This window comes from Cygnus atratus, chromosome 19 (genome assembly GCF_013377495.2).
Source record: "Cygnus atratus isolate AKBS03 ecotype Queensland, Australia chromosome 19, CAtr_DNAZoo_HiC_assembly, whole genome shotgun sequence".
In the NCBI taxonomy this organism is placed as follows: domain Eukaryota; kingdom Metazoa; phylum Chordata; class Aves; order Anseriformes; family Anatidae; genus Cygnus; species Cygnus atratus.
In genome coordinates this window covers 4,534,879-4,550,056 of record NC_066380.1, presented here as the reverse complement: position 1 = coordinate 4,550,056, position 15,178 = coordinate 4,534,879, and the positions used below count along the sequence as shown (strand labels likewise).

At 56.6% G+C, this 15,178-nt stretch overlaps 1 protein-coding gene across 4 annotated transcripts in view; it reads right to left on the bottom strand.

Moving 5' to 3' along the window:
* RALGDS (ral guanine nucleotide dissociation stimulator) overlaps window positions 1-15,178 on the bottom strand; it is a 38,187-nt gene that overhangs the window by 8,680 nt on the left and 14,329 nt on the right. Inside the window, exon 1 of one of the 4 annotated variants that reach the window (XM_035555194.2) lies at window positions 14,424-14,818. The exons of 2 other annotated variants lie outside the window; for them this stretch is intronic. In XM_035555194.2, coding sequence (XP_035411087.1) covers window positions 14,424-14,597 — 174 coding nt within the window. In that variant the 5' untranslated portion in view covers window positions 14,598-14,818. Of the gene's footprint in view, window positions 1-14,423; window positions 14,819-15,178 lie in introns of those variants that run through there. One more of the 4 variants, XM_035555192.2, reaches the window with a different exon arrangement.

Genomic DNA, 15,178 nt, shown 5'->3' with positions numbered 1-15,178 from the left:
GAAATCAAACTGGCCATCAGCTCCAGGCAGCGTTGGCCATGCACACTGGACAGAAACTCAAGAGGGAAGCTCAAATCTGGGGAAAAACTCCAGGGAGCAGCAGTGGGGTGGCCTCGGGGACATACAGACAGGTTGCTGCACCCCCGGGTCACATCCTGACCCAGCCACGAGGCTCTCGTTTCTGCTCTGGGGATGCGGAGACCCCCTCAGATTCAGCTCAGCCCTCTCCCTACCACGCTCTGCTGAATCAGCACCTCCCTAAGAGGATTTCTGCAGATTCCTCTGTACACTGCGGGGATCTCCCTCCCTCCTGAGCAAGAGGAGGTGACCACACGCTGGGGCACGGCACGCTGCCAGCCCACAGCTTTCCCTGCAGCCTGCAGGGCATGAAACCCCCTGTCCCAAACCTCTCCCTGTGGACACAAGGACCACGGTTCCAGACGATGCTGCACATCTCAGGAGATGCTGAGCTGAAAGCACCGAACAAAACCTGAGCAGACAGATCCAAGCCTGCTCTAACCTGCTCCTCACCACCGTCCTTTATCATCACAGCAGCGATCGCCGTGTTATTACCGCCCTGTGCTCACGTCAAACGCTTGTTATTAGCAAGGAATTAAGGCAGAGAATCACAACCAGCTCAGAGAGCAAAGGGAAAACTTTAAAGAGCCTCTTACTCACGGCTGTAATGAATGAGGACAGAGAATCCCTCAGGACAGGGTTATTGGACTTCTTCCTCGCTTGCTACTGAACCTGCTCTTCTCACTTGGTGCCAAGGCGTTTGGCTTGCTGAAGCTCCGAGGTGCCACGAGGCTCCTAACTGCAGCTGTGAACACCCGAACTCATCCAACCGACCCTGGCAGCACCCACACAAAGACAGACAGAAATCCTGGACGCCTGCATCCATCTTCCTCTTGCTCTGGGATAAGTTACAGCATAAACGTGCTTTCAGGTATAGACAGGCCTGAATTTCAAGAGTGAAACGCACTCACCCACCAGCAAGGTGTGCCCTGAGCCTTCCTCCACATCTCCCTCTTGTCTCAGTGAGACCCTGGGCTGCTGAGAGCCCTGCCAGAGCGGCCACCCTTGCCATCGGACATTGGGCCCTGGTGCAGGGGGATGAAGCCACCGGGGTGCCCAGGTGCCCTCCTCCACAAGGTGAGAGCAGCAAGGTGCTCCTGGGCCAGGTGAGCTGCTCGCGACCGCACAAGCTGATTCGTCTTAGCAGAGAACCACGGGGACCGGCATGACCCCAAGAGAGCGCTGCCAACACCGCTGCAGCCCCGCGTCCACATCAGGCACTTGGAGCGATCCCATGCCAACCCAACTCGATCCCACGCCAACCCAACTCGATCCCACGCCAACCAGGTCATCTGTCTTCCACCTGTGGAAGCGGTTTCCAACATACAGAAGGAAAAGCTTTGGAAACGTCCCAGTTTGGGATGGAGGAAAGCTCCGCCTCCAGCAGGACCAGACCCCCCTAACTCTGAAAAGAGATTTGGCTAGGCAGTTATAAACCCCAGACACAGAGAGCCATCCAAAACCAGATGCTTGTTGAGATGCGATTAAATTAATAAAGAAATCAAATCATAGGAGAGGACAAAATGTCCCAGGATCAATGCATGAATCATTGGCAGCTGCTGTGCAACTCCAGTGGAAACTCTTGCCACAACTGCAAGGGTTTCCACTCTTGTATTTCATGTCACGTGCAGAGGGTGCAACTACTTTTAATGTGCGTAGAAGCAAATTTCGTTTCCTTCCTATATTCGAGACTGTCAGATTCATTCATTTTCTGTCTTGCTGACTCGTGCGATGTCCCCCGAAGTTCCCCCTTTGCAAACCACACGCACAGTACGCAGCTTCCGAGCGGTTTCCAGCTAGGCTCATGCCAAGAGCCAGGCGAGCTGCTACACTGGTACATTTTAAAATTTGGTTATTTATATTCTGCGTGAGCTTCCTCTTTCCTCCTGCTCTTTCTCCGAGATGCTGATTGCGCATTCGGCACATGCTCGTTAAAAACTAACGGAGCAAAAAACAGCGGCAGGACACAGCCGGGGAAGCCCCACCTCAGCACCTGCTCCAAACCCACGTCTCTCCCTTTGCACATGGGGAGATGAGGGACCGGAGGCAGGGCTGGCAGAGCCCAGAACCTCTGGCCACGGCTTAGTTATGGGACGGGCACCGACGGCTCTGAAATCCTGCCTGGCATTCGCACCAGCTCCCTCTAGGACTTCCAGCAAGTCAACCGAAGAGAAACGTCCCCAGAATGGTCTCAAAAGAGCTCTGACAGACAAGTAGCTGCTGCAGCAGCTACTGGTTGTCTGCTGGAGCTTTCCAGCTCAGAAAGCAGAAGGAGACGTGAGTCAGGCCTCAGTGGCACAACCACAGCCTAGTACCCACAACCAAAGCCTCCTTCACCAGCACCTTAACCTAAATAGCCGAGCAAAGGTGCGAGCGAACAGCCCCTTCCACTCACTGCACTGTGTTGGTAGCAGAGATGTGGCCAACAGGCCCAGGCAGCACTTCAAGTGTCTGCACCAAAATTCAGCAAAGCTTTTCTGTGACAGCACCAACTCTGAGCACGTTGATGATTACAGCACTTGCACCCTCCACCAAACTCATACGGAAGGAACTCAGCATCCCGGAAAACGGGATAGAAAGCATGTCAAGAAAATGGGCGTCAAAAAAAGGGAAGACATCAAACCCAACCACGTGCCCCCAGTTTCTCCCTCTCAGCACACAGCCCTGCTCCTGCTCGGATGGGGGCACGGGAGAACCCCACGCGCGTTGAACTGGGGGGAATCGGACACACAATTCTGCGAGAGCCAGAGGCTTTTGCAAAAAGCAGCCGTAAGTGAACTCGGCAGGAGTTCATCCCCTGAAATATGAGACTGGAGGCCGCGCCAGATGGCTTGCCTGGTTTCAGAGACCGCCTCTTGGAGCCGCGGATAGCCCTGGGCTGTGTGAGCAGTAGGGAGCTCCGGACCTGAGTTCAAAGCCTTGGTGACTACACCAGGGAGGAATTCCTGCTCCGTGCAATCAACTCTTCCACTCCCGGGCGCATGTTCTGGTACACAGCACGGCGTTGAACCCCACGTCTTCACACAGAGGTTTAATAACGAGCTTTAGGATTTAGCCAAGGTTCGTAAGCAAGCCTGGAAGAAGGGCTGCGGTGCGAGGGACAAGGCACAGGGCAGCAGGGAACCTGCCTGTGTCCCTTCTCATCAGCCGAACGGGGAAAAATGCAAAATCCCAACAGCAAGGAAAATATTGGCTAGGAAACTGCATTCTAGGAAGTATTGAGATAAATCACAAAGGTGGGTTTAGTAAGACAGGAGCGCAGCACAGGATTAACTGTGAGCACGACAACATTCCTGCACATCGCACACAATTAGCCAACAATTACCAGGTCTTCAGAGCACTGGTCCCCCGTGCCCCTGGCTTAGTGCATTGGCCTCCAAAGACACAAAATAATGAACTGTTAGTGGAAAAAGGTATTAACTTCAGCACGCACGGAAGAGACAAGACTGCTTAAAGTGCTTTTACTGATGCTCCCTGAACAACCGCTGGTTTAAAGATCAAGATGTTCGTGTTACTCTGCTCCCTTTCAGCTGGGCAACACAAAACGTGTGTTCTACAGGCGGTACAACGGGTTTGGGCTCTGCAGTCTCCAGTCCCTTCTCACAATAACTCCTTCCCACTGGCAATGGGAAATTGGCCCTTCCAGAAACGAAAGAAACCAAGGACCACGTCCTCCACAGTTTACACAAGCCCCAAGTTCACTTCTGTTTCACCCTCGGGAGCAGATCCTGAACCCATGCAACGCATGGCAGTAACTTTGGGGCCTCTTATGTAAACGAAAATGCATGGCGTTATGTAAAAGGAAATTAGAAAAAAATCCACCTTCATCTAGTGAAAGGAAAACAACTTCAGTTCTGTGAACCACAGACACAGACCGCAGAAGCAGAAGTGCCCTCTGTCCCGCTCATCCAAAATAAGCGCACGCAGCACAACAGCCTACAACACCCTGCCTCGCGGGGACTTCCAGGCAAAACCCCCCCGGGGCTGATGTTCCCCTAGGGCTCTGCTGGTCAGGGGCAGCCCTTCTGCTCCTCGCACTCTCCGGCGGTTTCCCTTCCTCAGCCGTGCTCGGGAAGGCTGCAGAGACCACCCGGAGACACTGCTGAACCTTCCCGTGCTTGGGGAAAGGCAAGGCACCCGGTGCTGACGGTTACCCACAGCACGTGCTTTGCTTTGGGTCAGCAGCCCCATCGAGGCCAGGAGCTCCCAAACACCAACCCAGCAGTGACCAAGCTATGCTGGGCATCACGGCTGTCTCCAGCCAGCACTCCAGGTCGATCTCAGGCCGTTCCTCTCCCCCTGTGCCGTATCACATCGCTGCTGATGGAGCTCGAATCCTGGCCCCTGCCCCGTGCGGAGCTGCAGCGCTGGGGTGCTCAGCAGATGGACGTGTTTTCTTCTTCGGGTTTTCGACACTCTCCGCCTTCCTTCCTGCCTCCTCTGAGCCACTTCAGACCAGGAACGGTTCCAACAGCCCATGAAAAAATAACGACAGAGGGGGAAACAGGAAAAGAACAGAAAAAGGGCCAGAAGCTAAACTTAAACCCGCTGTGAAAAGGGGGTGTTTTTGCCAGGATATCAGGACAGTGGCAACAGCTGAGGGCCTGTTCTCACCCATCAGCTGCTTGGCTCCGCAGCCGGGGCTCCCTGACACGCTCAGCTCTGCTTCTGCTCTGCTTCAGGTGTTTAAGCAGGGGGAACTGCAGCCAGCGACCATGGGGAGCAGCCAGGAGCCATAAATCCCCCTGGGCACTGCCAGGCAGGGATGGGTGGTGGTGGGGACTTGTCACCCCCCCCCCCGTCTGCCTCGCAGGAGGCTTTGGCACCTCTTCCATCAGGGCCTGCCTGAGGGCACTGTTTGAGACAGGGCAGGCCTGATCCTGCTGGTGGTGCCTGCGTCCGTAACCCTGCGTGGTTGGGGAAGATATTCAAAGGCAGCCGTCTCCCCCCACGTGGCTTAGGAAGAAGAGAAAGCAGCGGCTGGAGGATCTGGTACAAAGGCGTCTTGTGACTCGCACGCAGTGAGTCAGTGGCTGGAGCGAGGATTAGGAGCTCAGCGCTTGGGTCCAGAAACGAGACAGAGCAGATACACTGGATTCCTCCCCTGTTTGCGTTTGTTTTGCTTTCAAAGAAAACTGGGAGCCTTCCCACACATCGAAACTTTTTCGCTCTTTTTATGGTCTGCAAATCAAGGGTCAGACCTGCAAAAATGTTGCGTGCCCACTGCATCCCCACCGGCCTCCAAGGGCTGCAGGGCATCGGGCTTGCTCTGGGGACTCCCCTGAGAAAAGCGAGCTACATCTGCCACTGGCGGTGCCAGAGACACCACAGGTGGCTGACGGTGTAACTCCAGACCCTGCGTTCCTTACACCCTGGAGCACACGAAGACCACCAGCACCTCCAGGCAGCTGCATCCTAAGCAAAAGCCCAGCCTAGGCTGCCCCCAGAGCAGGACTCCCCTTGTGCTTCCCACCCAGGGACGTGCCAGGAAGGGGTCCTTCCCTTCGCAGGCTGCTGAAGCGGAGCAGAAAACTGAGTGCAGCAGGTTTTGCTTCCTCTCTAAGTTCATGGAAAAAGGATCCGGCTGACACAGCAATTCCAGCTCTTGCTCCACATTGCTTTGCTCTGCGTTCGTGATCACTTTGGCGTGTGTTTCTGCAGCATCCCCGCTCAGCGCCAACGCCTACCCGGCCAGCCTTGCTTACGAGGGACGCAGCTGGCCTGCGCCTGCAGAGCCACCGCTCCGCTATGAACTCACCCGGAGCCCGGAGGGTAATTACTGGAAGTGAAACCAGAACCACGTGGCTGGTGACAACTGGTGTATAAAAAATTAATGCCTACTGCTCTGTAAGAGTAAATAAAGATCAAGTGGTTCACGGTAAGTCATTTCGGCTCGGAACAAAGGTCTGTGTTTCACCGAGGTGGAACAGAGAAATCTGCAAGGAACATCACAGAAACAAGCTCCAATACTGAAATGCATTTTTTGGTGTACAGCAGCACCTGTAGGTGCCATGCAACATGATAGCCCTGTAACACCTTGTTCAAATGTGAAGAAAACAGGGTGTGTGTGTCCCAAAGAGATGACAGTGAAGCCTACCTGACTTCGTACTACCCTGTTGATTCCGATGCTGGAACGGGGCCCTTCACACCAAGCGAGCTACTTCTGCGTCAGCAAGAACCACAGCGTGTCAGCGAAGGGGAAGCGCCTGGGTCGGCGTTGGAGCTGACAGACCTTGCAACTCATTGGGATCCTCACTGCTGAGTTTTCAATTATGTCTTAATGCTTGTTAACCAGTATATTTCTGACTTCAGGACCAGCATGGGGCACACAGATCTGTTTGTCATTGCAATTCCAGGGAAACTCTTTGTCCCTTGGATGCATCAGCATTTTCAAGCTAGTGAGTTCCCAAAAGTCTTTACATTCCCAGAAACACAAAGCCTTCCATAAATATTCTGCTCTCAGCTTGCAGCCTACATGCCAGTCTAACCAGCCAAACATTTAATTTTAAGAAGCATCAATTGCCCTAGAAGCAGCTTCTTTGCCCAAACCTCCCCTTGCCCCCACCACGTGGGTGACCTGCACGAAGAAAGAGCACACCTGGGGCTGGAGTTTTGCCCACGCCGTTCCCGAGCAGCCTGGATAACCTGTACATAGCTGCCTGTGCACTCATTGGCTGTGGCTTGCAAAGGGGGTAAAAAAAAAGAAGGAAAAAAAAAAGTAGTCTTATCTTTCTGTCATCTCAAAGGTGCACAGATTGGGGTGGACAAACTGGAGGCTGTCCAAAACCCACAGCTGTCTGGCTGCCGTCTGGCTCGCGGTAACTGCGCTGCAACCCCTCGCTTCAATTTGAGCGAGGTTCATTTTGATTCAGCTCAGACACATCCTTAGCGTAGATAAGCTGCACCAAAATAAGCCCTCGTGAAGTGAATGTGTCCACCCATGTGTTTACACTGGCCTACGTCGACTTACGTTCACTCCACCAAAACTGGTGCGATCGAAGCGTGGGCAGGACCGACGAGCCCAGAACCCCCCGCCCCGAAATCCTGGAGGACGAGGATGCCTGGGAGGTGGTGGGATGCTCCCAAAGCCCCCAGCCCCACAGCAGGGCAGGCTCGGGCGCTCTCCCAGCCCGGCTCAATGCCACCACTGTGCTCCTGGGGCCTCAGAGGGGCTTGCGGTGCCGGTGGCGCAGGGACGGCCTCGGTGGATGGCTCGCTCTTTGTGCGCGCGTCCGCAGCAGGGTGACCCAGTAAACAGCTGAAGCAGAGAAAACACACGAACAATCCAGGGCAGGGAGGCAGCAGCGAGGGGCTGCTAGCGAAAGGAATAAAAGCGAGCCTTTGTTCGCCGGCCGTGCCCCTCGCACCCGACTCCCACCCCGGCCGGCATGACGTCGGGTGCCTCCATTTGCTGCGGAGCTGCGGGCTGACCCCGGCTGGTCCCAGCCTCCTCCTGCCACCCGCATCCGCCGCCACATCCCAGCTGTGGGCTTCTGGCCACCCCTTTGCTCCAGGAAGGGCTGCTATGGGGCTGAGCGGGGGACATTTTGCCCTTGGATGGCTCCCTGCCACCTCTTCCCCTCCCTGCGGCGGCTTTGCCGCCTGTGGGAAGCTGGAAGAGGGAAGAGCAAGCGCTTTTGCCTTGTAATCAAGAAAATCTCAGCTTCAGAGCATTACTTAACTAGGTGTCAACGAGGCAGTAGGTGCTATATAAGCAGGTACAGAGGCAGGAGTCAACAAGCCGACACCTGGGGGGCCTGCAGTCAGGATGCTAAGTCAACTAAGTTGGTCTGATTTCCACAGCTGAAACAACTGAGAGTTTAATCTTAATTGGCACCTTTGGAGAGAAAACAACTGGAAAGAAAAAAAATCTAGCTGTTGTCAAGTGCCTGAACATGCACTCTGGGAGCCCAAGCAGCGAGGCTTGGACCCGAGCCCTGCCCCGGGAGCTGGGTGTGCCGGATCCTGCACATCTAGAGAGGCTGTGGCAAAAGAAAGGTGGGTGTCCGGGGTGGGATGAGTCCCCCCCAGCCCCAATTCCCTCCTCAATTACTAGGACTCTTGTCCCCATGCCTGTAAATGTGGCTCCTGCAGCTGACCCTGTCTGAGCATCAGCCAGAGAGGGACCTGCAGCAGCAAACCCTCTGCCAGCGTTACCCAAAATGTGGGGGGCGCCAGGGAGAGAGCAGACAGCTTCATGCTGGGTTATTCTACTTTCCCATCTACCCTTCCGTCTGCATGCAGTCATTCCCTCACATCATAAAGCTTTTTTTTGTGGCAAAACTGCACCGAAGGCTCGCTGTGCCGCACGCAGCACTAGGCGAGCCAGCATGGGCCTAGCTGGGCTTGTCTGCTGTCCTGGGCTGGATGCCTGGTACTAGGGCTGAGCATCCCCATGGCTTGCCCTCCGCTTCAGAATGAGTTCAAAAGGAGTTTGGGGGACAAATCCAACCAACAAGTTGACTCACAAAATGACAGTGGGACAGCATCAGTGCAAAGTGGGCGGCAGCGCCCGCCTTCCTGCCCCAGCTCCTTTCGCATGATGTTGCCTGGACTAAGATGGGTCATCAAGCCTCGAGCATTCCCCTCCTCTTAGAGACAACTTTTGCAGGGGAATGTGCTGAAATCCGTGGAAATGAGGACTGGGAGAGAGGGGTTTTGTGGGGTACTACCCCAACAAAGCAGCTGAGCGAAGGAGCGCTTTGTTGTGACGCCCACAGCGCACCACGGCTGTGCTCTGAGTCACTGCCGAGCACAAGCTGCCAGGGAGCCCAGCCCGGGCTGTCCCAGCGCCAGCTCCCACTGCGGCTCCGGGACGGGATCTCGCAGCCTGTGCCATCCAAAAAATCAGAAATCCCAGCGAGATGGCCACCAGCAGCCTCGGGCAGCGTGCTGTGCCCTGCCCAGCGTGGCTGCCGGATGGTTTCCTGAGCTGAGGCCAGGCTTAGAGCAACCCAAGCCCAGCACACATCATTTCACAACCAAAACACCAACCTCAGAGGTGAGGGCTCTCAGCTTTGGGTCACCATGGAGACACGACCACTGCAAAGAGCAGGGAAACGCTGTGGTTTTGCTCCCTGACATGAAGAGCAGCTCTGGTAAGACGGGTAGCAAGCCCTTTAAAGCCAGGTCTCCACACAGGCCCTCGGCTCAGCTGCTGTTTGTTAAAGTGTGGTTAGCAGAAAGAAAAGCCACGCTAAAAATAATGCCTCAGCATTCCAGATTAAGTTGCCTCTGATGACTTTCCTCTCCAATCCGTGCTGTTTGCAAGTCAAAACAACTTTTTTTAATTTTTTTTTCCCTCTGCCGCCAGCTCTGAGGACGCGGCCTGCTGTCTGGCAATGTGAGCCACCTCCATCCTGCCTCCACAGTGCCCAGGGACCCGGTGTGTGGGGCTGGGGGATGCCTCGCCCCATCCCATAGCAGGGCTCGTCGACATACCGATGGTGGAATGAAAGCAAACTCACTGCTGCTGAGCTATGCGAGATAAACGGGCCGCACGCATGCCTCTGCGGTGCTTCATCCCCCCACTGGTGTTTCGCTGTCACATAACTACCGGCCATCAGGTGCGCTAAACTCTCGCTGGTTATCTAATAAAAATGTGGTGCCCTGTAGGAACCTGTACCAAAAGGAAGCCCTGGAACATAGCTGTCAGCTTTAGGGATTGTTTGCATGTCATAACCACGAACCAAACCAAAGGCACGGAGAGGAGCGGTGGTGCTGGGCGCTGCAGCCACCACATCATCGCACTGAGGAAGAATGGTGTGAGCTCGCTGCCAAGATTTGGGAAGGACTTCTCTCCTGCCTCCGGGAGAGCTGCTGCCAGGTGTTACGGGAACAAAAGGCCACTCCACAAGAGCCCTTCTGCAAACACAGCATTACATGCGTGAGCACAGCCACTTCAGTGTTGGCCAGCCGCGGCACCCTGAGCCGGCTCACCGGGCAGCACCCGCTCCCTGCCCTCGCTTATCGGGCCCTGGGCCGATCCCCAGGGAGCGGCTGGGCTCGCTCGTGCCGGAGCTCAGGGCTCCGTAACAGCTCAGGAGCAAAGTCCAGGCACATCGGTATTACAGAGGGTGCTGCATGAGCTGGATGGGCTCTGGGGGTCAGGGCTGCACCATGTGGTCGGTCCTTGTGCTGGGACAGGAACGAGAAACTCTGACAATTGAAGGAGCCGAACTACTCAGTTCTTCCACCACCCACAGCTATTCCAGGCTTGCAATGAGGCTGCGATACAGTTTCAGCGCGATGCTCAACCAGTTTCTCTTGGGCACCAAGCACCTCCTCATACGAGCATTCACACCAGGCTCATCTTTCAGCGCACAGATGCAGAATGAAGGTCCCGCAGGCCTTCGACAAGCAACACACGTTTTGGGTAGGCCAAGGATGCTGCCCTTGTGTCTAACCCGGCACTGTGCACAGGAAGAGCACGGGATAAACAAAGCAAAGTATGGAAGGCCCCCCCCAGCTGCAGCGCGCTCCCTCGCCCGTCACAACCAGCATTGTGTCCAAATCCTGCTCCTTGGCTACAGCTTTCTCCCCTCCCTTGCTGGGTCCATGGGAGATAAATATTTGAGAACTGAAACAGCCCTGCTGCAAGTATGCATCCAAATAAAAGGAACACAACTGCTTGAAAAACAGTCACTCAGGCAGCTCTGGAGATAAGAGTGCTAGAGAAAGTACAAGCAGGGGATGCCCAGCCTGTACATGTGGTCTGCAGTGACCTAAATAAGCTCTCTGCTCCTTCAATTACATGTCCCTCGGGGGATGCAGCGGCCGGCAATTAGAGAGGCAGAAAGGGTGATGGAGAAGCCACTCATGGTGAAGTCAGTCCCTATGGCCGGACCAACTCGCACGTCCCTGAAAACAGGCTGTGCTCTGGCCTGAAATGTTGGGTGGTTGCTGCCAACCACCCCAGCACCACAGCAGAAGAGCTGAGTAAGTGAGGCATCCCTGCAGCTCAGCAGTCCTTTTGCTCTTTTCCTGCAAAATCCGAGCTCATTCCACCCCCAAACCTGGGCACAGGGAAGTGTAGAAACTCTCCAAGCTTGCATTTAGTTGTCCCTGCCTGGTAATCCCACACCCACAGCTAGGACATAAAGGGCCGTAGCAGAGCAATAGTGTGATCTGGCGGGCTCTGGAGGGTCAAGTGAGGACCCTGGAGGCCAGGTGGAGCCCAGCAAGATTTCTGCCAGGGCTGCCAATCCAGCACTAAAGCCTCAGTGAGATCCCAGTACTGGAGGTTTTCCTACCCCTATGGAAACAGGGCATGGCAGCCCCTGAGTAACACGATCCTTATACAAACACATTTTGGAACCTCTCCCCAACTTCTAACGATATCAAATAATAATCAAAACTCCCTCCCACCTCCTTTCTTCCCTTCCTGCAGCAGCCATCAACAATCAGCATCTCAGCTTGCTCCCAGCCTCGCCGCCGCCTCCAAACCCTTCTGGAAGGGAGCCACAAGGCAGGTCCCCATGCGAGAAGTACCAGCAGATGATGTTCTTCTCGCAAATTGCACCGGGCATATCAGGTTGTGCCTCGGGGAGGGGAAGAGGCTGGGAGAAAAGGATCTTCTTCCACAGGCACCACTGGAAGCTAAAATAAAATGGCTTTTAAGAGAGATCTTCACCCCTCCTTCTCGGCTATAAAGCACAAGCACTGACCTCCGAGGCATCTGGGCTGAGCAATTCAAGTTTTCGAGGATGTGTTTAGCAACTGAAAGTCTCCTAATTGTTCAGAAAACAAATAGAGCCAAAATAGCAACAATACAAGCTTTTTCAATATGCGTCAGCCCTCACCATTTGTCTGGAGGTTCGGCGATGCCAGTCTCATGAAAGTTTCAGTCTGTGTCATCTCCAGTTGTGTCTGCAGCACGCATCTCCAGCAAGGAGAACCACCAACAAATTCACACTGTGACACTCACTGCTGATTTGGGCTGGATTAGAACCGAAAAGGACAAAGCAAAAGGTGTGCAAAGCAGCTTGGCCAGTCCCTCGCTAGAGAGGCTCAGTATAAACTTTCCATTCCCCACGGTTAAAATCAGCAGGAGAACGCTTGCCAGCACGTGGCCGCGAGCCCTCGAACGGCCACCTCAGCACGGTGCCTGGGAGATCGATACCGTTGCTTGGGATACAGGCCAAGGGCCCTGCCACTGACAGCCATCCGCAGGGGCTCAGCGGAAAACAGGATCCGTGTTCCCCACCACCTGCCCAGCAGCTTTCCAGGGATCCTCTGTATTCCCCTGGGACCAGGCGATGGCCCCCAGCAGCTGGCACGGCCCCGAGCCCAGCTCCATCCCAGTGCAGGGCCGAGTGGGGAGCGCAGCCCTGGGTTTCCACCACAGGGACAGAAGTGGAGCTCAGCAAAACAGCGATGGTCTATGGGGGGGCATTCAAATAATCCGCCTTCTCCTCCCAGGGCGTATCTCACAGAGAAACCTTACCCGAGGATTACAACCACACCAGGCTGCTGCCAGCACAGTTGTCACAGCAACTCTGTTTTCTCTGCCTTCCTGGTTGTGCAGTGTAACGACAGTGAGCAAAACCCACTCCACACGGCCCAGAGAACACCACGGAGCTCTCACCTGGGAGCACAAGGAGGTTAGAGGCTCTCCGAGCTGCTCGAGAGGCAGTGGGTCACCGAACCCTGCTCCCGGCTGTGCCTTTTCTTGCCTCTGCTCACGAACGGATGGCACAGAGGAAGGAGGAATTTGTCAGCAAGTTCCTCGGGGCCGGGAGGAAAGCCCAGGCACTGGGATGCCGGCACTGCTCTGCCCGTTACGCAGCACGGAGCCACGTTACAGCCCAGAGGGGAAACCTGGGCAGAGAGGACAGCAGAGGAGGGCTGGAGGACGCTCGCCTCTCTCTGCCACGCTGGGGCCACGCAAAGCCACTCTCAGCCCCCAAAACTTTGCTTTCACAGCCTCCGTTCCCCACAATGCAGCCAAACCCCTCCCGAGGTCCAAGGCCTCATCCCCAGGGGTGCACGGGACAGCTTTCCTGGGGGGGTAGAACCACGACAAGCCGCATCGCCCCCCTCTTCTGCCCCTTCCCTGCTCCTCTCACTCCCCCTGCAGCCTCCCGGAGCGCGGCGGGCCGGAGAGGCTGGACTTCCTGCCAGACATAACACGAACCAGATGATGTGCGCCGAACAATGTCAGCACGCCCACCCCCAGGAGAAAGGAGCTGGGGGGGGGGGAAGCAAGCCGGATGGTGTTTTCGTGAACTCTCGGCAGAGCTGACCACCAGGCCGGAGGAGAGCTGGTACGGCCGGAGCCTGCACTAATCCCGTCCCCGGCTGAGCAGGACTTTGCAGTGCAGGTTATGGGATGGATCCTTCGGAGCAGGGAGAAGGAGCCATCGCCGCCGAAACGCTGGCTCCCTTCCCCGGATATCTGCACAGTAACGCAGAGGTTTCAGCGGTGATCCCCCCCAGCCGCCCCCCTCCAGCGGGAAGCAGCCAGAGCCACGAAGCACATCTGCAGCTGGCTCTAAATCCCAGCAAAGCCAGGCTCCTGACCCTCGCTGATTTAACCCCTGTGCCGCCAGCCAACGGGGCTCGGGTGCTGCTGTGGAACCACCACCTCTGAACGCCAAAACCTTCCTCCAGCTGAGCTGCTCCTAACACGCCGCTTACTCAGAATCAATGACATTCCTGGCGCGCAGAAGACGATCATCCATTACGAAGAAAAAAGGCAGAGCTCTGACTCAGATGATTCTGGGTGCCTCTGCCTCCACCTCCCCGCACAGCTGCCATCAACAAACCGGTCGGGCTGAGACCTCCAGGGGACCGGCTCTGAAGCACCCAGGGCCGAATCCAAAGGAGCACAAATATTTTGCATCCTCCAGCAAAGTCGTCCTGGTGCCCATAACCTTCCCAGAGGACACTTACGGGGCTTGGATGAGCCTGAAGCCCTTATGGGCAGCTCAGATCCGAGCAGTTTCCTACCTCCAGCAGCTGGTGGGCTCAAACGAGTTATTAGGAGCCCCCACTTTTAGCAATCCGCCCCCTTGCCCTGGTTGCTCTGAGAGGGGAGGCCCTTTGCTTTCCCCAGCAGAGCCCGGTCTGGCTGCCTGCCTGCCTGCCCGCCCCTCGATGGCGCAGGGACAGAGCGCGGAGACGAGCAGGGGCACCCGGTTATTTAATAAATGGAAAGAAATAAAACAGGCTGCCCCAGCCGTCCCCATACCTAACCCCGGATTCTCCCATCCTGCAAACGAGCCCCAAACCACAAAGGGACGAGCACCGGGGCTCCGCTCCCAGCGGGCTGAGCCCACCCCCTCCCAAAAAAAAAAGAGAAAAAAAAAAGAAAAAAAAGAAAAAAGAAACGCCTCGTTGCTCACCTCCAGCGGCGGCAGGTCGGGGTCGAGCTGGGTGAAGCTGTGCAGCACCACGGGGCTGCTCTCGCCGGCCACCTCCAGCCTCACGCCGCCCCAAAGGCTCCGCGCCCGCCGGCAGCCCTCGAACATCTTCTCGGGGGCGGGCGCGGCGGCGGCATGGTGCCGGCGGCTCACCATGGGCACCGCATCCCCGGCCAGCCCCGGGATAAACGGGGGGGGGGGGGGGGGGGGGGAGGAGGACAGGGCCCCCCAACCCTAAGCCTAACCCCCTAAGCCTAACCCCACCGGGCTGGGGGACGCGGGGGAGCGGCGGAGCAGCCCGGTGGCAGCGCGGAGCCGAGCGCTGGTTTCCTCCCCTAAAGCCTCCGCCCGCCCCGGGGGCTGGCCCGGCACGGCTCGGCTCGGCCCCCCCCGGGGACGGAGCCAGGAAAGGAAGGAGGAGGGGGGAGCTTGCGGAGGGGGCCGCCCCCCCCCCCACCCCCCACGGCAGAGCACGGAGCCGGGGGGAAAAGGGGGCGCGGGGGGCGAGGCACGGAGGTGACACTGGGGGGACGCGGTGCTGGGAGGGGGGGGCTTCACGCCCCCCAGGTTGGGAGCGCCGGGGTCCCGAGACCACCCCAGCCAAAACCCAGCACGGAATGTTACCCTGATAATTCTGGGACTGCGTGGAGATTGAGGGCACGTGTTAATGCTCAGCCGGGCTGCACCTCATCACGGGGGCTCAGCCCCCCGCGGTGCTGTCTGTGTTGGAAGCACTG